Source organism: Chiloscyllium plagiosum, unplaced genomic scaffold (genome assembly GCF_037043375.1).
Source record: "Chiloscyllium plagiosum isolate Xiang-an unplaced genomic scaffold, Cpla_swu_hap1 HiC_scaffold_36, whole genome shotgun sequence".
In the NCBI taxonomy this organism is placed as follows: Eukaryota; Metazoa; Chordata; class Chondrichthyes; order Orectolobiformes; family Hemiscylliidae; genus Chiloscyllium; species Chiloscyllium plagiosum.
Genome location: NW_028270174.1, coordinates 12,165,641 through 12,187,332, shown reverse-complemented (window position 1 = coordinate 12,187,332; position 21,692 = coordinate 12,165,641). Strand labels below are relative to the sequence as shown.

At 41.1% G+C, this 21,692-nt stretch overlaps 1 protein-coding gene across 3 annotated transcripts in view; it reads right to left on the bottom strand.

Moving 5' to 3' along the window:
* The window catches only part of LOC122539480 (putative E3 ubiquitin-protein ligase HERC3), a 71,017-nt gene continuing 49,325 nt past the window's right edge, over nt 1-21,692 (bottom strand). Inside the window, exons 18-25 of one of the 3 annotated variants that reach the window (XM_043674355.2) lie at nt 20,030-20,149; nt 18,681-18,818; nt 14,393-14,559; nt 13,882-13,948; nt 11,650-11,735; nt 9,197-9,380; nt 5,823-5,922; nt 1-3,307 (exon numbers count right to left, since the gene is read on the bottom strand). In XM_043674355.2, the coding sequence (XP_043530290.2) occupies nt 3,087-3,307; nt 5,823-5,922; nt 9,197-9,380; nt 11,650-11,735; nt 13,882-13,948; nt 14,393-14,559; nt 18,681-18,818; nt 20,030-20,149 (1,083 nt within the window). In that variant the 3' untranslated portion in view covers nt 1-3,086. The remainder of the gene's footprint in view (nt 3,308-5,822; nt 5,923-9,196; nt 9,381-11,649; nt 11,736-13,881; nt 13,949-14,392; nt 14,560-18,680; nt 18,819-20,029; nt 20,150-21,692) is intronic. The other 2 variants (XM_043674356.2, XM_043674358.2) reach the window with 2 other exon arrangements.

The following is a 21,692-nucleotide window of genomic DNA, read 5'->3' as shown; positions in this document are numbered from 1 at the left end:
TAAAAATCAAACAAAGCATTTATTTTAATTAAAATTCTTGCAATAAATTATAAATGACTGTTTACACATGAAAAAAATACATTTCACAATGCATTAAGAACAATAATGCATTGTTTTAGATTCTTCATGTAACCTTGGTAAAAATATGCTTCAAATAAATATTTAACAGTATGCTTTCCACTGTGCCTCAGTACATATGACAATAAATTAAATTCAGTTTCAATTCAGACTAAAGTTACATGATGAGAGTAACATTGGCAATACGTTTCACCCTAGATAACTGTCATATTACATTCTGGGAGGAACAAGTAGTCAAATATTAATATTAACATTAAGAATTACAAACCTGTACAGTACTGTCATATTATTTAAATACATATACATAGACACATTAAAGATAGTGCAAAACAAAGTGTCCTACATTCAATGGTAAAGGTTGAACAGGCTGTGTCTCCTTTTTTTGAGAAGAGAAGCTTGATGGCTGCCTTTTTGATGGTGAACTGTTTCACTAAAATACAGAGTGTTTCCACGTGTGGAATGCTAAAGTCTATGATTTTAAAATTGTCATCAAGAAATCAAACAGAACTCAGAAGAAGCTTCTTCACCCAGATATTGCAAAGAACCTGGAACTCTCTCCCAATTGACTTCCTTACTTTCGGTCATGAAGTTGATGTGTAAAACAATGGCAAAGTAATAAAATAGGGAGAGCAAGGCGTCATCTGTTTAAGATAAAGTGCTTGATAGCTTAGAGATTTAAAAATGAATGTTTATAGGTAAATAGATGCAGGTGCTCGAATTGACACAATGTATCAAAAATCCATTCAGTTAGCAGGCCAAAGCAGCATTTTTACCCAGACAACAGTTTAAATTTAGCCAGTTAATTTAAAACGGCACTTGGAGACCAAGGATCAATTAACTTCAAATCTGATGGTGGTGACAACCTGAAACCAATTATATTATGAGAATCCGATGTGTCAGATGTGGGTATATAACCGAGGGGAAATTGGACAAAGAGGGAGAACAAACTGCCATTTGGGAAAGAAATATGAGGCTCTCTCTAGAAATGGGCACACTCTCTAAAAAGCACTATCTACCTACAAAAGGCATATGGAACGTTTAGTGAATATTCTTGATATGAGAAAATGACTGAGAAGGCATTTTGTAAAAAGGAAGATGACAGAAAAAGATACTGAAAGTTCAGGAGGACCCATTCCGTGAACTTTGAGAGACTAAGTTTTAGTTTATTGTTCTTATTAATTGGATTTATAGACATGGGACCTGTGTTATTGAAACAGCATACCAATGGAATTTAGCTAAGTAAGGGAATAGTGAGGACAGATTTATTCTGTTTGTTAGTAATTCCGATAATTTGTTCACTATTGGAGTTAAGATAAACAAATTGTTGCTTATTAATTATAGAATCATTTCACTCACTCTATTTCATTTAACCAGACCTTAATAACAGATTGGGTAAGATATAGGTTAGCTCACTTGTCACACTTCTTTTATCAGATTACAAGGTGAGGAGATCTTTTCCGGGTGTTTTGGGTTTAATTATCAGAGGGTTGTCACCCTCCACTTTGTAACACATCACAAAATGGAATGCAGGGTTCAACAGGCAGCTCACTGCCAACTTCTCCAGGAAAATTGGAAATGGGCAATAGATGTTGGCCTTGACAAGTCACACTCTGACACCATGAACTAATTATTTACAAACCTGAGAGAAATAATATGGATGGCAATTGATTAATGGTCAGAATGCTGGTGTTGATAAGCACATGAAATAGGCAGCCTCAAATAGTTATGCTGATAAGAGTTACATGAGGAATGATGGGATGGTAGCACAGATGTTGGCCTCGGCTGGATACAGCGCAAGGCCCATTTCTTTGGTATTCTTTCAATGTTATTTTATCTGATGTGATGTTATATTGGTTCTATTTGATACAATTCTTAATAACTACAGGGCCACCTTTTAATTTCTCTGAAAAGATTATATATTTGTTCCACTTGTTGTGTTATCACATCTGTTTTTGTTAAGGAGGATTAATGTCAACATTGGTCATGCCACAAGTGGCTACAAAACCTTTCTCATCTTGCATGTAATATATCCCCTCTCTTCCATTCTTTGTACCCGTTCTATTGAATTAATATCATTCCCTATAGCCAGGTACAGCACATGACCAAATATGGGGTATAATAATTTAGTGACTGTATGGATGACATTTGAGAAATGTAACTTCAAATCTCACCATAGTAGCTAGAATTCTAAAATCAATTAAATAAATCTGGAATGAAAAGTCAAACTAGTGGATTACAATTGTGATTCAGAAATAGCTGCTGCCTTTATGGGGTCTGGACTACAAGTATCTCCCACTTTTCGAATGTTTGCTTTATGCCACTTCACTTTTACAAAAGACCCACATTAGTACAAAGTTAAAAATCACACAACGCCGGGTTATAGTCCAACAGATTTATTTGGAAGCACTAGCTTTCGGAGCACTGCTCCTTCATCAGGTGGATGAAGGAGCAGCGCTCCGAAAGCTAGTGCTTCCAAATAAATCTGTTTGACTATAACCCGGTGTTGTGATTTTTAACTTTATCCACCCCAGTCGAACACCGGCTCCTTCACATCATGACTACATTAGTACCTGTTCATGAAATTTTTTCCCATTTAAATCATGCATCTTTGCCTTATGCCATTTTCAGCTGACGAAAGGTTTCCTGGGAATGCTTGACTTTCGAATAGCGGGGGATACCCATATGTGGCTCTAGAGTAAAGGAAACCTATTTGACTCTTAAGCTGCCCTTTCAAATGGCTGAACAAGTTACTTTATTGCCTTCCAGAAGGTGGCTCACCATTGCCCTCTCGAGGTATATTAGGATTAGGAAATAAATGCTGGTCTTGCTGCTACTTGTTACATTATTTGTTTCATTACAGGAGATTTAAAGCACAGGAACACTATATGAGCACTGGATACTTTCTGTGCTGTAATGAAACAAATACAATTTATTGTATTGAGTCAGATTTATTTAGTCAATCACTAACATCTTTCAGATTAAATAAGTAAAAGCCCCAGCTACAAATATTAGGGTGGTTGTGCATTGAATTCTTCACTGAATTCAATTGCGTGAAGTAACTTTTCTCTCAATATTTCGATGCTGCTGTAGTTGGGAAGTTCCAAGCTCATGGTACAGGTGTAGGCACGAGGGTATGAGGAATCTGGTTCATCGGTCCGGCTTTTCAAAATCTTAATGCAGTAATTCTGAATCCCTCCTGCTGGGATTCTGTCAGTTCCTGACAGAAAGGCTGAGAAAAAGATGAAAATATTCAGTGAAATTAAAGTTTAATTCAGAACTATACAGATTTATTTTATTCATAAGGGGCAAAAGAATGTTTTGACTCTCAGTACTGTCTTTGCAATTGCCTCTGAAAAATAACAGCTGGTGCCTTGTGTTGTCGCATGCCACATTTTCCATAATCCTTTCTGGCTTCAGCCTCCTTTCTCTTTGGGGTCTCCACCTTGGGATCCATATCACCACCTTTGAATGTGCTCCTTCCTCATTCTGTATTTAGTCTCAAGAGACATTAGCTCCCATTTAAGGTTGAACTGTCAATTCCACCCTCAGCCCTGGATCTTTGAACCTGCTTTATGAGAGTGGACTAGAGGATGCTACAAAAAAGCCAAGTAGCATCAGTGATGTAGATTCTTGGATTATGGTTTAGATTCCCTACAGTGTGGAAACAGGCCATTTGGCCCAACAAGTCCACACTGACCCACCGAAGAGTGACCCACAGAAGAGTAACCCACCCAGACCCATTTCTCGACATTTATCCCTGGCTAATCACCTAATACTATGGGCAATTTAGAATGGCCAATTCACCTAACCTGCACATCTTTTGGACTGAGGGAGGAAACTGGAGCACCCCGAGGAAGCTCTCACAGACAACGGGAGAATATGAAAACTCCACATAGCCAGTCACCCGAGGTGGGAATCGAATCCAGGTCCCTGGCATTGTGAGGCAGCGGTGCTAACCACTGAGTCAGCATGTCACCCAATGTCCAACTTAGCTAGCCCATTTGCTGGAGGGAGTTGGTTAGCTCAGTTGGCTGGATGGATGGTTTGTATGCAGAATTATGCTAATTGCATGGGTTCAATTCCTGCACCAGCTGAGGTTATTTGATGAAGGACTCTCTTTCTCAACCTCTTCCTGCTCCTGTGGGGTGGTGACTCTCAGGTTAAACCAACACCAGTCATCTCAGAGATCTAGGGCTTGTTACAGTTGTCTTTAAAACTGAATGTGGACTCCTAAACCACCAGCAAAAATGTCCAAATATCATTTAAGAACAGATGGAATTTCCAATCAAAAGATGTGCAGGTTAGTTGAATTGGCTAGGCTAAATTATCCATAGTGTTCAGGGATGTGTGGGTTAGGTGCATTAGTCAGGAGAAGGGTAGAGAATAGGTCTGGGTGGGTTCTCTTCGGAGGTTTGGTGTGGACCTATTGGGGCAAATGGCCTGTTTCCAAACTGTAGGGTTTCTGTGATGATTTAATCCTACTCTCTTGCTCTTTCCTTGTAGGCCTGCATTTTCTTCCTTTTCTCAAGTATTTCCACCTACTTTTCTAAAGTTACCATTGAGTGTTCTTCCACCATACATTCAGCCCTTAGACTACTGGATCGGAACAACTCATCACACAAAGGAAATTCTCATCTCCCCTCTGGATTTTACACTAAGAATTTTAAGTATATGACACCTAGTTACAGGATCCCCTATTGGGGAAGCAATTTCTCCTTTTTCCATCAAACACTCTGAAGTTTCGAACATCTAAACTTTTTCTGAACCTTACAGGGCCCAAGGAGAACAATCTCTGCTTCCATCATTGTTCATATCATTGAAACCCATCATTTCCAAGATAATATTGAGTTTATTGCTTATTTAGATTAGATTTCCTACAGTGTGGAAACAGGTTCTTCGGTCCAACAAGTCCACACCGCCCCTCTGAAGAGTAACCTACCCAGACCCATTTCCATCTGACTAATGCACCTAACACTATGGGCAATTTACCATGGCCAATTCACCTGACCCTGCACATCTTTGGACTGTGGGAGGAAACCGGAGCACCTGGAGGAAACCCACACAGACACAGGGAGAATGTGCAAACTCCACACAGACAGTCGCCAGAGGCTAGAATCGAACCCGACTCCCTGGCACTGTCAGGTAGCAGTGCTAACCATTGAGGCACGATGCCACCTAACTGATAAACTCTTCATATGAACTCACACAGTCAGACCACGTCACAACAGCTATGTTCTTAATGGATGGCAAGATAGGCTTGAGGGACTGATTGGACTTCTCATGGTCCTACTCCTAGTTAGAAAGCTTGGATGTACTGAATGTCCTCCTTTAGTACCGTACACTAAGATAATTTATGATTCTTAAGATCCATCCACCCTAAATGGCTACATTAATATATCTCAGTTTCACCAAATAAAAACAGCCTTGGCTTGGTAATGAGCCATGTTAAGATGCATATATGACCATTATAGTCATTTACACGCACAAAGTATAGATTAGAGTGGTGCTGGAAAAGCACAGCAGGTCAGGCAGCATCCGAGGAGCAGGAAAATCGATGTTTCGGGCAAAAGCCCGTCTTCAGGAATGGCTCCTAATGAAGGGCTTTTGCCTGAAACATTGATTTTCCTGCTCCTCGCATGCTGCCTGACTTGCTGTGCTTTTCCAGCACCACTCTAATCTAGATTCTGGTTTCCAGCATCTGCAGTCCTCCCTTTTGCTTATTTACATGCACAAAGCCTACTTACCAAGAAAGCGCTTTTTCTTCTCTTCTGGTAAGCTTTCAAAGACTTGCCAAAAATTCCTGACTGCTCTGTCAGTGTTTTGATATTCACAGTATTTTGCATTCTGTAAATATAAGACATAGCTTAGTTGGCACTGTATTCCCTCCAGTTTAGATAAGGCCAGAAGATGTAGCAGAAAAAATAGGTCATTGTATGGATCAAGTCTACTTCAATGAGATCATGGTTGATCTGAGTTGAGGGGTGATATAATTGAGGTGTTTGATATAAACAGGATGTTTGATCTCAAATTTACTCCTATCTTTCTTAAATCTCTATGTTTGAAACTCTTCAATCAGGCTTCTGTCCGGCGACAGAGCCCAAATGGCTTTTGCCAAAGAGATAAATGACATTCTTTGCAATGTTTACATTAAGTATTAGCAAACTGATTTGATGATTACTTGAGCAGATGTAAAGAGACTTGTACTGACTTCAGGGCAAGTCTGAGGCAGTATGTATTTGTTGTGGTTCAACCCGTGAATAAGCTTACACCTGAGTAAAAATATGCTCCAGTTTCCTCCTTCAAAAACTGGCTCTCAGGACTAGTTCAGCAACAGAGGTAGACTCTCCCATCTCATCCTTCTCAACCAGTCTACAGTCTTTGACACAGTTAACCTCCTCCAATGCCTTTCCACTGCCATCCAGTAGTGTTGGGCTGCTCATGTATAGTGCTTTTCTTATCTACCCAATTGAAGGCAGAGATTCACTTGCGATGGCTTCTCTTCTTACCCTAGCACCATTATCTCTGGTGTCCCCCAAGAATCCATCCTTAACAAATCATCCTATTCCTCATTAACTTACTGCCCCCCACACACATCCAGTGAAGGCACAGCGTAAGCTTTCATATGCACACTGACAACAACAGCTCTCCCTCAGCACTACCTCTTCCACTGTTACCAATTGATCAGATTACACATCTGACATTAGCACTGTTATGCAAAGTTTTCCTCCAAACAAACATTGGGAAGATCAAATCCATTGTTAATGATCCCTATTCCAAACTCAATTTCCCATTTCCTTGGGAACAGCCTGGATTAAGACAATCTGCTCATAGCCTTTTGGCAGCTTTTGATGTATGATGATCAGTTAGATCTATACTCACTTTTGAAAAATTAAATTGGATCTCACAGAAACCTATAAAATTCCAACCGGGGAAGTTCAGAAAGGTTGTTCCCAATGACTGGGAAGTTCACAACCAAGATGATCTGACCTCATATTTGTGCCATCACCAAGGCTGCCTATTTTAAAGTCCACACCATCGTCTAACTTAACCTCTGCCTCAGACTGTTTTCTGCTTAAACATTCAACCATAGCTTTGTTATCTCTAGATTTGACTATTCCTTGCTGGACTACAAACCATAAGTCATGCAAGATCTGATTGTTCTTGTCTTTCTCACAGCAAATCCGATTCTTCAGTCGCTCACTGACTTACATAAGCTCCTGGTAAAGCAATGTCCTGAATTTAAAATTCTTATTCTTGTTTACCAATCTCTCTAAGGCATTGCCCCTTTCTCTATCTTTATCTTCTGTCCCACAACACCTTGAGATCACTGTGCTCCCCTAATTCTTGTCTCTTATTCATTCATGGGATGTGGCAATTGCTGGCTAGACCAGCATTTATTGGGCATCCAATTAAGTGAAGGCAAAGGTATTGTGATACTGTCACTATTAATCCAGAAACCCAGGCTAATGTTTTGAGGGTGTGGGCTCAAATCCTGCCATTGTAGATAAAGAGTATTTAATTTAAGGGAAGGACTGGAATAAAAAGCTGGCCCAATAGTAGCTGTGTTTTTAATATTTTCTCAGGAACAAAATCTGCTGTCCTTACCAAATCTAACCTGTGTGAGACTCCAGACAGACAGATGTTGCTGATTCTTAACTGCCCTTGGGGAATAAATGATGCCTAGCTAGTGACTCAAACATCCCATTAACAAATTTTAGAACATCATTACAATTCCTCCATCTTTGATGGTTGTGTTTTCAGTTGCCAGAATTCCAAGCTATAGAATTTCCCCCTTTAAGATTCTCCTTAAATATAGATCTTTCAACAAGCTTTTGGTCACCTGACATTATATATCCTTATGTGATTCAGTGTGATTCTTTGTTTTGGACAAGCTGAGCGAGTGGGCAAATACATGGCAGTTGCGGTATAATGTGGATAAATGTGAAGTTATCTACTTTGGTCGCAAAAACAGCATGTCAGATTATCTGAATGGCAATAGACTGGGAAAGGGGGAGGTGCAATGAGACCTGGGTGTCTTTGTAAACCAGTCACTGAAAGTAAGCATGCAGGTACAGCAGGCAGTGAGGAAAGCAGATGGTACATTGGCCTTTACAGTAAGAGGATTTGAGTGCAGGAGCAGGGATGCCTTGCTGCAATTGTATGGGTGAGGCCACACTTGGAGTATTGTATGCAGTTCTGGTCTCCTTATCTGAGGATGGATGTTCTGGCTATGGAAAACGTGAAACAAGGGTTTGCCAGATGGTTCCTGGAATAGTCAGACTGGCGTTGGCCTAGTGATGTTATCGCTGGATTGTTAATGCAGAGACCCAAGTAATGTCCTGCCACGGCAGATGGTGGAATTTGAATTCAATTTTTTTAAAAATCTGGAATTAACAATCTAATGATGACCATGAATCAATTGACAGGAAAAACCATCTGGTTCACTCATGTTCTTTAGGGAAGGAAACTGCCATTCTTAAGAATTAAGGATGCCCAATAAATGCTGGTCTAGCCAGCGATTGCCACATCCCATGAATGAATAAGAAAAAACATATGAAGAGAGACTGGATCAGTCAGTGTTCACTTTATAAGAATGAGGTGGGATCTCTCAGAAACCTCTAAAATTGTAACTGTGTAACACAGGAAGTCTGTTCCCAATGACTGAGTAGTCCAGAACTAAGGATAGAATATAAAATAGAAAGCAGGCCATTCAGCCCTTCAAGCCCACTCTGCCATTCAATATGATCATGGATCATCTTCCAACTCAGTACCCTGTTCCTACTTTCTCCCCTATACCCTTTGATCCGTTTAGCCCTAAAATCTATAGCTAACTCCTTCTTGAAAATATTCAACGTGTCAGCCTCAACTGCTTTCTGTGGTAGAGAATTCTCAGAGGCTCACCACTGCTCTCTCCCTAAAGAAAGTTCTCCTTGTCTCAATACTAAATGGCTTACCCCATATCCTTTAACTGTGACCCTGGTTTTCACCTTGATGTGGTTTGAGGTTTTGAACAATTTTGAACTATTTTGAACAAATGTGCTGTGACACAGCATTCAATCCTGTACAGACAATCACTATAAAGGACATGGAAAAGTAAATATGCAGTACAGTGCAGTACCTGTTCCAACAGCTCCCACTCATATCTGGTGCTCCCCTGGATAACATCCCTTAGTTCTTCAGGTAGGAATGTGTCCACAATTGGCAGTGAATAACAGCTCCTGAAACCTTGTGAAAAGGCTTCAAATTGTTTCTTCACTGATGTGTTTAGCTTATAATCCACAACAGCATCAACATATTGTTTTCTATTTAAAAAAAAGATTATGCATAATGTGCATGTTACACCTCCATTTGATCACCTTAATCATCTTGCCACAAGAAAACATAAACTATTTGATCTATGTGTGAAATATTTTGCTATAGAAGTTCATATTCCACCCTGTCAAATTGTCGTAATTTCCTGAGAAATAGGAATGGACTTCAGGTGGGAGCACTTAGAGTGTGGCACTGGAAAAGCACAGCTGGTCAGGCAGCATCTGAGGAACAGGAGAGTAGGTTGGAGATTAGATCAAGTAAGCTTTGTTTTCAGTGCATTTCATTTGGACAGCAAGCACACCCCTTTGGAGAGCTGAATAACCCTCTGAATGTGGTCATACAGCCCCTTGAGATTGGAGGTTAGAGAGTACTTTGGGGGGGCAGGGGACAAGAGGGAGTTTAATTCCTTTTGGAAGTTGAGGAGAAGTTGTTACAGCTAGTAGAGTTTGGCAGGGATGTCTGTAACCAAATGAAATTAGGGAGCAGGTGATGGCTACATGTTAATTCAGGAATAACTGGATGAGATCTTACATCTCTATGCAATAAATGGGGTTGGAGTTGCTAGTGTGTGAGCAACAGTAAAAATCCGACTAGGAAAGTGTACAGCTGGACTTTTTCTAAACAACTTTTAACGACTGGTGCTTTTCTGATCTGCTTTGAGGATGGAGGGTCAGAGTCCTGTGGGAGGAGGAGTGTCATGTATCCTTTGGGATGGTTAGATATAAATGAAACTGTTGACTTGTCAAGGCCTGTCAACAAGTGACTAAAAGTCTCAAAAAAAAGGGGTTACCATTGACCAGAAACTGAACTTGACCAGCCTATGAATGCTATGGCTAAGGCCAGATCAGAGACTAGGAAATCTGTGGTGAGTAACTCACCCTCGATTCATCGAAACCTGCCCACAATCAATCGGTCTCCCGATTAATGCACATGCTGGATAATAAGTGAGTTACCGTGGAGAGGGAAGGTTAAAGGGTGCTGGTGGGAGATATGAGTTGGGATTGAATTGGTACAGGGCATATAAGCAAGATAGGGATGGTTGGGGACATGTGAGGTCATAGGGAAAATGGGCACAGTATGGTGCAGAAAGTAAGAGAGGCCATAAGGGACAGGTGCAGGGACATAGATGAGGGGCTAGAGGGGTGGTTCATTAAGTGTAGGCTGGCATGGGGAGTATGAAAAGCCATAGAGTGTGGCTGTAGGTATAGGTAGGCCTGGGTATAAGTGGTCAATGAGGGATACATGCAGAGGCAAAAGATCTGTTGCAGATGGGGAGATAAGCATAGGGCATTTGAGGGGCCCTGGGGAATGGGTGCAGGGGGCCTTGGGGCAATGACAGGTTATTTGAATGGGGAGATGGGCATAAGGTTGAATAGGAAGTACGAAAGATGCCAAAAATGGGTAGATGAGCATAAGAGACATTATGGGCCATGGATTGGTGCAGGGGCATAGTGACTTTGACAGGCTGCCCAGGTGAGATAGATTTGAATAGGGACTATGAGACACAATGGGAGAAGGATAGATGGGCACAGGGAAGTATGAATACCCATGGGGATGGGTACAGGGACATATGTTGCATGGATGGGGCAGAGAGAGTGAGGGGAGCGAGAGCGGGAGGGATGTTTTACGTTGGAATCTTCTGAACTTTGCTTACAGTGTCAGCTTCCCCAGTGTGCCTGTCTGTGCAGCTACCACCATTCCCCCCAAGGAACTGGAAAGCTTCTTAGGCTCTTTCACATCACCTTGACCTAACTCCCTGTCCAGCATGCAACCTTAGAGGAAAAATATGAAGTGTGAGGGACTGTTTCTAAGATGTGTTCAGACTCTGCACCTCCAAACCCAGGAATGGAAGCTGAAACCTAAGTTTCAATGTTTCACATCAGAATAAGTATATTGAAGTAACCCAGGCTTGAAGCAATATTGAGGTCTGATCTCAATCTCATCTTCAGAACCAACATTGATCTGTACTTTAATTAGTTGCATCTACGCTTTAGCTAATAACTTTACCACCATTCACTTTAGTAACTTTCAGCATTAGCTGTGTAAGAAGCTAACCTTGTATCTTATTTAATACGCAAAACTGTGCTGCTGTTTCAATTTACAAATAACCACCAAGAAACTAAGAGGGAATCACATGGGCTTATGTAAATTTCCAGCTCACAGATTCTGAGGAAACACCTGGTATGTGGTCAGGGATCAAATACAACACAAATCAAAGACAAATTCATTCAGTATTGACTGTTCAATATTTACATTTACCTATTATGTTTCTGAACAGGTATCTTGCTACCATCAGGAATCAGTTCCTGCTGAATTATTTTGCCATCTGCTGTTTTTTTGTTTACCTGCAAAAATAAAACACGAAGTTGTGGAATGTACTCATTTCTCCAGGTTCATCTCCAATTCTCAATGATATTCTACAAGAAGTTCAAACTTCACCACATTTACACATTTCACCCCAATCCAATCAATTCATTTAGGCTCTTCAAACGGAGACTATTTTTCTCCTAAACTGTTTTGTTCCTGGGTATGGGAAACAGGATAGACCTGTTGCTCCTCTCCACTCTGGATCAGGGCTCATTTTTGGACAGTGGGCAGAACCCCCTCCTGTCTCAGCGACACAGCCTTACTTCTGTCAGCTTGCTGTACAATAAGAAAGAGGAGGAAGCAAAATTAAAAGGGGCAGAAAGGCCCTGAAAATAGTTTTATTTAACAAATACAATGGAAGCTGAGGCCTCTAAGAAGAGTTAAGGGGAAATTAAGAGCTCATTCACAACATTCTCCACAGTGTACTGTGACCTTTTATGAACATATGTCTTGCAGAAATTAGATATCAGGTTACTTGTATGCAGGAACTTTATTTGCAAGAATCTTATTCAATGCTTTAAATTGTCTGCTCCATTTTTTAAAGCTCTCGGCTTCCAATTCTTCCTAGCAGTTTGCTACAGGTTGTTTACTTTTCTGAGTCCACAGTCAAGACATAATTACTCAAGCACAGTGAGCACAGAATAGTCAGACTTGCATAGTCAAATATTGAATGATTGATCGCTATGGCTTCCAAAAATGCAGTGCAACATGTGTAACCAATGTGACTGTTTGAAGACTGATGCACTGTGCCTTATGTGAATTAAGTGAACCAATTACACCATCTGAAGGAAGAGAGGGGAGTTTTTACAGCATCATGGCCAATATGTATCCTTCTGCAGATTATCTGGCCATGTTACTTCTTGCAATCTAAAGGAGTTTAAATTACCACAATGACCACTTAAAATGTACTCAATTAGATGTTATTTCCTTTGGTATGTCCATATCTGGGGAATGTGCAGCATAATTTAAAACAGTATACAAGACAAACTGACATCTCCTCACTATCTCATTATGGCTTGATTTCAAGGGTTGCATTACCTCTGGCTTCTCCTAGTCACCTCTTGTAACTTGGAAAGTTAGACTTTTCTTTTACAAATGTAAACAGAATTTCATTATTGGGTGAGTCTAAATTTAGAGCTGAAAATCTGTTGCTGGAAAAGCGCAGCAGGTCAGGCAGCATCCAAGGAGCAGGAGAATCAACGTTTCGGGCATGAGCCCTTCTCAGTTTCCTCTTTTTGTTACAACATAGACCAAATTGGTTGAAGAAGTCAGTCAGTGCTTTGTCGAGTCAGAAAACAGGGCAAAAATAAACCATTCCACTGGACTGCAATGTTGTGTACGAAAGCATAGGAGCATAATAGCAAGAGCTGATGAATCCCTTGAGCCTGTTTTGCCTTTCTATAAAATTACGATTTTAGCCTCAACTTCACATTCCTGCTTGTTCCTAATGACCCTGGACTTCCCAACACACTTTCTAATGTTGGGCTGAAATATTTTCTCAGACCCCTGGGTTAACCTCATACAATGAATATTGGGCTGGTCATTAGGACATTGCAGAAATCTATGCCTGTTTTAGAATGTTATGCAGCCCTAAGCAAAGCGAACATTCAGCATTGTGAAAGCTAAGTTTAATTCTGTTGAATTTATTGTAGAGAGGCTGCTTGATCTGACATGGATTACTGCCAGCACAGCCTCCAGAACAAAGGTATTTTTCGGGACCGGTGAACTGCTGGTGGAGATACAACTGACAAGGCTTCAAACTAATTAGGTCCGCTCTTGATCCTCCCAGTCAGAGTGAAAGGTAAAGTCACCATAGTCCTAGTGGACCACAGGGCTGCTCTCTCATTAAGGGTCATCATACCTCAGGCAAGAGGAAAGTTTAAGAAGGAGAATCCTTCATGCCAATATCAGCTGGTAAAGGAATTGATCCCACACTGTTGGTGTCACCATACATTGCAACCTAGCTGCCTATCCATCTGAGCTAAAACAACTCCATGGTCAGAATGAGCTCCACTATATCTGAAGGAGCTACTCCTATTCCTCTGTTCCTTCTAGTCCACATTTTACTTTCAATACAGTTTGAAAAATTAGTCCATTAGTGATGTAGCACTGGAGTAAACTTACTGTAAAATCATGACATAACACCTCTTCAATGTCATCATACTCATAGTCAAGGACATCCTGGAGTGATCTATATTAACAGAAAAAAGATACATTAAAATTTAGATAATTCATTTTTCTTTTTTTAAATAGAATATGGTAAAGACAGCAATTGTTCTCAACCCTAATTGTCCTTGAATTGAGTGCCTTGCTAGGTCATTTCAGAGGGCAGTCAAGAGTCAATTCAATTGCAATGGGTCTGGGTCACATGTAGGCCAGACCAGATATGGATGGCAGATTTCCCTATCTAAAGAACATTAGGTTGCATTCAATGGTAGTCAGACCAATCATTATTTCACCATTACTAAATCTAACTTGGGATTTATTATTTGCATCTAATTTAAATCAACTGCCTTGGTGGGATTTAGAATCCAAGTCACAGAGCATCAGACAGAGATCTGGGTTATTAGTCTAATAGATGCCCCTATCTCCCTTTGTTGATTAATGCATGAGGAGATGTTTTGAGTCCACTTACGTTCCCAATGTTGGTGAGAGTTCCTTCAGATCTTCCAATGTTGGTGGCACACTGAGTAGCTTCTTGTACAAAGCCAATGGGAAGTGAAAATTACAAATAAAGCCATTGGACACAGCAAGACCACAGAGAATTCCCACCAAATAAAATGCGTCATCCATTTCCGGTTCCTGTACATATTACAAAGAAAAGAAATGGAATTGTGAAATTCTTCCTTGCAAAGTCTTCACAATACTTTTTAATCATATAATCAACGTTGACTTCACAAGAAAAATTTTCCCAACTATGTGCTTCCAAAGGAAAGCTTCATCTGCTGGCTGAGAGCTTACTGAAATTCTGACCTTCAAATTTAGAATATGCCAAATTAATGCAATTTATTTTACCAGGCAATTTCTTTTGTATACAATATTAATTTGTTTAGAGGCCACAGCAGGAACACATAGTAAACAGGATTACACATTATATTAGCAAGAAACAGGCTCTCATACTTCAGGGATCCAGAAAGTCATCTCTTTTGTAATGATACACCAATTTGGCCGTCATGAAGAAATATCCTATGGTCCCAATCCCAATATCAACAATTCTTCAACTAGGTGGTTTTTCAAAATTATTTAATTCACTCATGGGATGTGGGTATCTCGAGCGAGGCCAGCATTTATTGCCCATCCTTAGCTGCCCTTGAGAAGGTGGCAGTGAGTTGCATTCTCAAACCAGCACAATGCCAACAGGGAGAGAGTTCCAGGATTTTGACCTGATGATACTGAAGTAACGGTGATTATTTCAGAGTTGTTGCAGCTGAAATACTTATTTTGCAACCAGTCACGAAAGCAGGAGACCCGATTGAGGGTCTTCTCTCTAAGTTGTGGCACATTTCTGCTCAACACATCTGTCTTAAACATTATTCAGCATTCTCAACAATTTAATATTTAACCCCAAGTCTGAACCCCCAGGAAAGAAAAATTCCACTGGTTGTACACTGCAGGAGCCATTCATCACGAAAGCATTTTGGAAATTAGGATCGTAGAATCCTGACAATGCGGAAACAGGCCATTAGCCCAACAGTGACCCTCCAAAGACCATCCCGTCCAGACCCATTCCTCTACCCTATCCATGTAAACCTAATTTCCCATGGCTAACCCACCTAAGTCTGCACATTCTTAATACTATGGGCAATTTAGCATTGCCAGTCCACCTAACTTGCACACCTTTGGATTGGGGGAGGAAACTAGAGCACCTGACAGAAATCCACACAGACACAGGAAGACTGTGCAAACTCCACACGGACAGTCGCCTGAGGGTGGAATTGAACCTGGATATCTGGCATTGTGAGGCAGCAGTGCTAACCACTGAGCTACCGTGTCACCCCTCAAAACATGTATTCATAAGGCTTACATTTATAAATTTAATGTCTCATTACATTTGAGTTCAGCAATGTTGTCAGTTGGAATGACATAGCAGCTGAATTGCCATAGAGTGGCAGTTTTTAAACATTATCTTTATTAAAAATTATTTATTTATAATAAACTATTAATTTATGGGCAGAGGTGCTAAGGCTGGTAAGTATTTATTGTCCATCCCTGGTCAACATGAGAAGGCTAAGACTGGACATCTATAGTATAGGGACATCCTTAATTCTCAAATGGATAAATTACTCAGTTACCAATAAGAAACAAGATGCCCACGGTAGTAACAGGAACAATGTAAAAAGCAACATCCCTTGAAAGGTTGTTTTTGCAGCAGCAGGAGCAATGACAGCAAGGACGAGGGGGAGCTAGGAAGGTAAATTTCACTCTTAAAGACTTACCTGTGAATAGGCGGAGTGAAGGCCCAAGAGGAGTGGACACAGACACAGGGATGGCTGAGCAAGTGAACTGATATATTTGGGCTGTGGCTAAACTCAAGACACTGCACATATGTGGAGGGTTGGTAAGGGAGCAGATTGTGAGGCAGATTTTGGAAAGGCGCAGAAGTAACAGGGTTGTTGTCATGGGTGACTTTAACTTCCCTAATATTGATTGGAACCTACTCAGTTCAAATAGTTTGGATGGAGCAGTTTTTGGTCAGGTCTGTGCAAGATGGGTTTCTGACTCAATATGTGGATAGGCTGATTAGAGGGGAGGCCATATTGGATTTGGTGCTTGGCAATGAACCATGCCAGATCTCTCGTTGGGAGAAGCATTCCAGTGATAGTGATCACAACTTCCTGACCTTTACTATACTTATTGAAAGGAAGAGGAGCAGAGAGTATAGGAAAGTATTTAATTGGGGGAGGGGGAATTACAATGCCATTAGGTAGGAACTGGGGTGCCTAAATTGGGAACAGATGTTCTCAGAGAAATGCGCAACAGAAATGTGGAGGTTGTTTAGGAAGCACTTGCGGATAGTGCTGGACAAGTTTGTCCCACTGAGGCAAAGAAGGGATGGTAGGTTGAAAGGACCTTGGGTGACAGGGGATGTGGAACATCTAGTCAAGAGGAAGAAAGAAGCTTACTTAAGGTTGACGAGGCAAGGATCAGACAGGGCTCTAGAGGGTTACAAGGTAGCCAGGAAGGAACTGAAGAATGGACTTAGGAAAGCGAGAAGGGGGCATGAAAAAGCTTTAGTGGGCAGGTTTAAGAAAAACCCTAAGGTGTTCCACACTTGAGGAACAAGTGGATGGCCAGAGTGAGGGTAGGGTGGATCAGGGATAGTGGAGGGAACTTGCACTTGGAGTTGGAGAGATAGGGGAGGTTCTAAACAAATACTTTGCTTCAGTATTCACTGCTAAGAGGGATCTTGACATCTCTGAGGACAGCGCAAAACAGTCTGATATGCTCGAACAGGTTGATGTTAGGAAGGAGGATGTGCTGAAAAGTTTGAAAAACATAAGGATAGATAAACACCCTGGGCCAGACTGGATATATCCAAGGTTACCACAGGAAGCAAAGGAAGAAATTGCTGTGCCTTTGGCAATGATCTTTGTGTCCTCACTGTCCACTGGAGTGGTGCCAGAAGATTGGAGGGTGGCAAATGTTAGTCTTTTGTTCAAGAAAGGGAATAGGGATAACCTTGGGAATTACAGACCAGACAGTCTTATGTCAGTGGTGGGCAAAGTATTGGAGAGGATTCTGAGAGACAGAATTTATGTTTACGTGGAAAACTATAGTTTGATTAGAGATAGTCAGCAATGCTTTGAGGGGGGCAGGTCATGTCTCACAAGCCTTACTGAATTCTTTGAGGATGTGACAAAACACGTTGATGAAGGTAGAGCAGCCGTTTGATAAATTTCTCATGGTAGTTTCATTCAGAAAGTGAGGACGCATGGAATTAAGGGAAATCTGGCTGTCTGGATACAGAATTGGCTGGCCCTTGAGGACAGAGGGTGGTGGTAGATGGAAAGCATTCAGTCTGGAGCTCAGTGAACAGTAGTATTCCATAGGAATCCGTTCTAGGACCTCTGCTCCTTGTGCTTTTTATAAATAACTTGGATGACGAAGTGGAAGAGTGGGTTAGTATGTTTGTCAATGACATGAAGGTTGGTGAAGTTGTGGATATTTGGAGGGCTGTGTAGGTTGCAACGGGACATTAACAGGATGCAGAACTAGGCTGATAAGTGGCAGATGGAGTTCAACCTGGAAAAGTATGAAGTCTTTCATTTTGGAGGGTGGAATTTGAATGTAGAATATAGGGTTAAAGGCAGGATTCTCTGCAATGTAGAGGAACAGAGGGATCGTGGGGTCCATGTCCATTGATCACTCAAAGTTGCCACCCAAGTTGTTAGGATTATTAAGAAGGCGTAGTGTATGTTGGCTTTCATTAGCAGGGGGATTGAGTTTGGGAGCCGCAAGGTTATGCTGCATCTCTATGGAGCCCTGGTTAGACCACACCTGGAATATTGCGTTCAGTTCTGATCGCCTCATTATAGGAAAGATGTGGAAGCTTTTGAGAGGGTGCAGAGCAGATTTACCAGGATGCTGCCTGGACTGGAGGGCATGTCTTATGAAGAAAGGTTGAGGTAGCTAGGGCTTTTCACATTGGAACGAAGGAGGATGAGAGGTGACTTGATAGAGGTATGCAACATGTGGAGAGGCATAGTGGATAGCCAGAAACTTTTTACCATGTTCTATGTTCTAGGTCTTATTAACTGCATGACATGAAGGCATTGGTATCCATATTGTAAATCAAACTTTTGTCCATTAAAATCCACTTACCCTGTGTGTTAAACACACAAGAATAGACAACAAAAAGAATGGTTACTGTTTTTTTTTATTTCTATTGCATACTATCAGTCACACATTATAATAAGCCTTACCCTGTTAGGGAACCAAAGGAGCTCAGAAGATTTCTTGAGTTTGAATATCCGTTTGTTGTTATACAGTTCTTGAGTAAAGAGGGTGAAGAATTCCTGAGATACCCCAGGGCCGTAACATGGTTCACCTTTAAACCTGACCTGAAATGGCAAGAAGTTGATGCTAATGCATTCCAAAATATTTGAGAGCTTTGTCTTTTGATAACCTTTGGTGTCCCCTTTTTCATTTCATACACTGTTGCTCATTGAAATATGTTATATCACATTTCTTATGAATTACCAGCATATGAATCAAGTATGTGTTAGCATTGTTTCATTTCCTGAGTAATAACCATTCCACCAGTGATATGGTTAAGAACTGAAAAGTCACCACACATTCAAAGTGCTAGTTGAATTTTCAAAGGATTGCAAATAGGGAATCAGTTAATTATATGCTGATATAGTATATTGTAAACCCTGGCCCTGAAGATCAAAAAGACCTTACAGCACACTCTAAACATGTGAGGAGTACAGTAGAAGATTTCTGAAAGAGGCTGGGACACTCGCAAGCCAATCAGACCTCTGCTTCTATTTTACATAGAGTCATAGAGATGTACAGCATGGAAACAGACCCTTTGGTCCAACTCGTCCATGCCGCAAAGTTATCCTCAGCTAATAGAGTCCCATTTGCCAGTACTTGAACCATATCCCTCCAAACCCTTCCTATTCATATACCCATCCAAATGCCTCTTAAATGTTGCAATTGTACCAGCCTCCACCACTTCCTCTGGCAGCTCATTCCATGCATACACCACTGTGTGAAAAAGTTTCCCCTTAGGTCTCTTTTATATCTTTCCCCTCTCATCCTAAACCTATGCCCTCTAGTTCTGGACTTCAAGCATCTGCATCAGAAGGTATGTGCCCATCAGATGTAAGAGGAGGAGTAGGCCATTCAGTCCATCAAGTCTGCTCTGTCAGTGAGGCCATGGCTGATCTGATCTTCCGTAACTCCACTTTCCTCCTTTTCCACATAACCTTTGATTTCCCTCATTGAATAAACATCAGTCTGTAGCTGGTGACTGAAGGATGATGGTGTACTTGGGAGCAGAAGCCTTGCCCTGGACTGCAGAAAATCATTTCCCCACAGCCGATCCATCTTATGGGTTTCCCAAATTCCCATCATTTTTGTAAAAATATTGACCAAAAATAGAGACTTGAAAATGCAGTCAGAGTTTCACCTTTTGACTTCATGTGCAAAGGATATGGACTAATTTGTAAATAGCTATTTTGATGCTGAGTTGACAATTAGATTTGTACAACTACTTCACAAGTCAAACAAAAATCACCACTTATTGATAGGTGTAGTCCCGTACCTCAACAACACCGTAATAAGCAGATGATTGAATCCTTCTTAATTCTTGCAGTCCATCCTGAAAAATTGACATCCTTGAAACGCAGAGGCGTAGTATTGGTTTTAAGATCTGTTGAAACAACTTTTTTTGCATTGAAGGAAACTATTATAGTTTGTAAATGTACACAGAGAGAGAGAGAGAGAAAGACACACACACAAAAAATCCAAAACATTGTCTTGAGCCTGAAAGTAATTTACGTCCCAAATTCACTTTTGGCATCATTACCAAGTGGCTGAGAGACTAACTACCAGCTGTTACCGTTCTCTACACTCACCATGTGGAAAATTGAAACCAAAGTAAATCAATTTACTGAGTCACTCAGAAGAAATTACCAATAAGATTGCATGTTTTGGACTTTAACATGAATCAAGTCCCATGTGAATTAACAAGAAAATGATACTTAAAACAGAAGGTACATTTCAGGTTAAAACAGTCACTGTGAAGAACCACAAGCAGTTGCATCGTTTCTATTGCCACAGATACATGGCATTGCGTTGTCATAAAGTTCTACAACATCCTGTTCATTGTTTACACAGTTAAAAATCACACAACACCAGGTTATAGTCCAACAGGTTTAATTGGAAGCACACTAGCTTTTGGAGCGACGCTCCTTCATCAGGTGATTGTGGAGGGCTCGATCGTAACACAGAATTTATAGCAAAAATCTGCAGTGTGATGTAACTGAAATTATACATTGAAGAATTGATTGTCTGTTAAGCCTTTCATCTGTTAGAATACAGTGATAGTTTCACTTCTTTCATGTGTAAATCACAAAACCCTTTTTTTAGAAGTTGCATTCTCGGGTTAGCTGTTAACAATGGTGATAGCTAGACAATGTGTTGAAGGTGTTAGCCCCCTGTGTTCTCTGTCTATGACCTGATGTTTAGATTGATTCCAATCTAAAAAGTGAAATAACAGAGTTTTACATAAATTCATGCAGTTTTTGAGCTCAGAGTTCGACATGAATCTATGTGGTTTTTGAGCAAAGTGCAATGTAACTTTGTACCAAAAAACTTTCACCACACACAATATATATGTGTGCATGTGGGTCTTTGTCTGTCTGTGTGTGTGTCTGTCTGGGGTGGGGGTTGTGAGTGTGAGAAAGTGTGTGTGTGTATGTGTGTGTGTGTAGTGAGTGCAGAGTGTCTTAAGTCTGTGAGGGGGTGCATGTGTGGGAGTGTGTGTGTCTATAAGGGTGTGTGTGGGTGTCTGTGTGCGCGTCTGTGTGTATCTGTGTCTGTGTGCATGTGAGAGTGTGTGTGTGTGTAGGAATATGTGTGTGTGTGTGGTGCAATGGTGATCACCTGTAATGTGACATGAACCCAAGGTCCCGGTTGAGGCCCTCCCTATGGGTACCGAACTTAGCTATCAGCCTCTGCTCAGCCACTTTCCTCTGCTGCCTGCCCCGAAGTCCACCTTGGAGGATGGTCACCCGAAGGTCCGAGGCTAAATGTCCTGGACCACTGAAGTGTTCCCCAACTGGGAGGGAACCCTCCTGTCTGTTGATTGTTGTGCGGTGCCCATTCATCCGTTGTCGTAGCCTTTGCTCAGTTTCCCCAATGTACCATGCCTCTGGGCATCCCTGCCTGCAACGTATAAGATAGACAATGTTGGCTGAGTCACA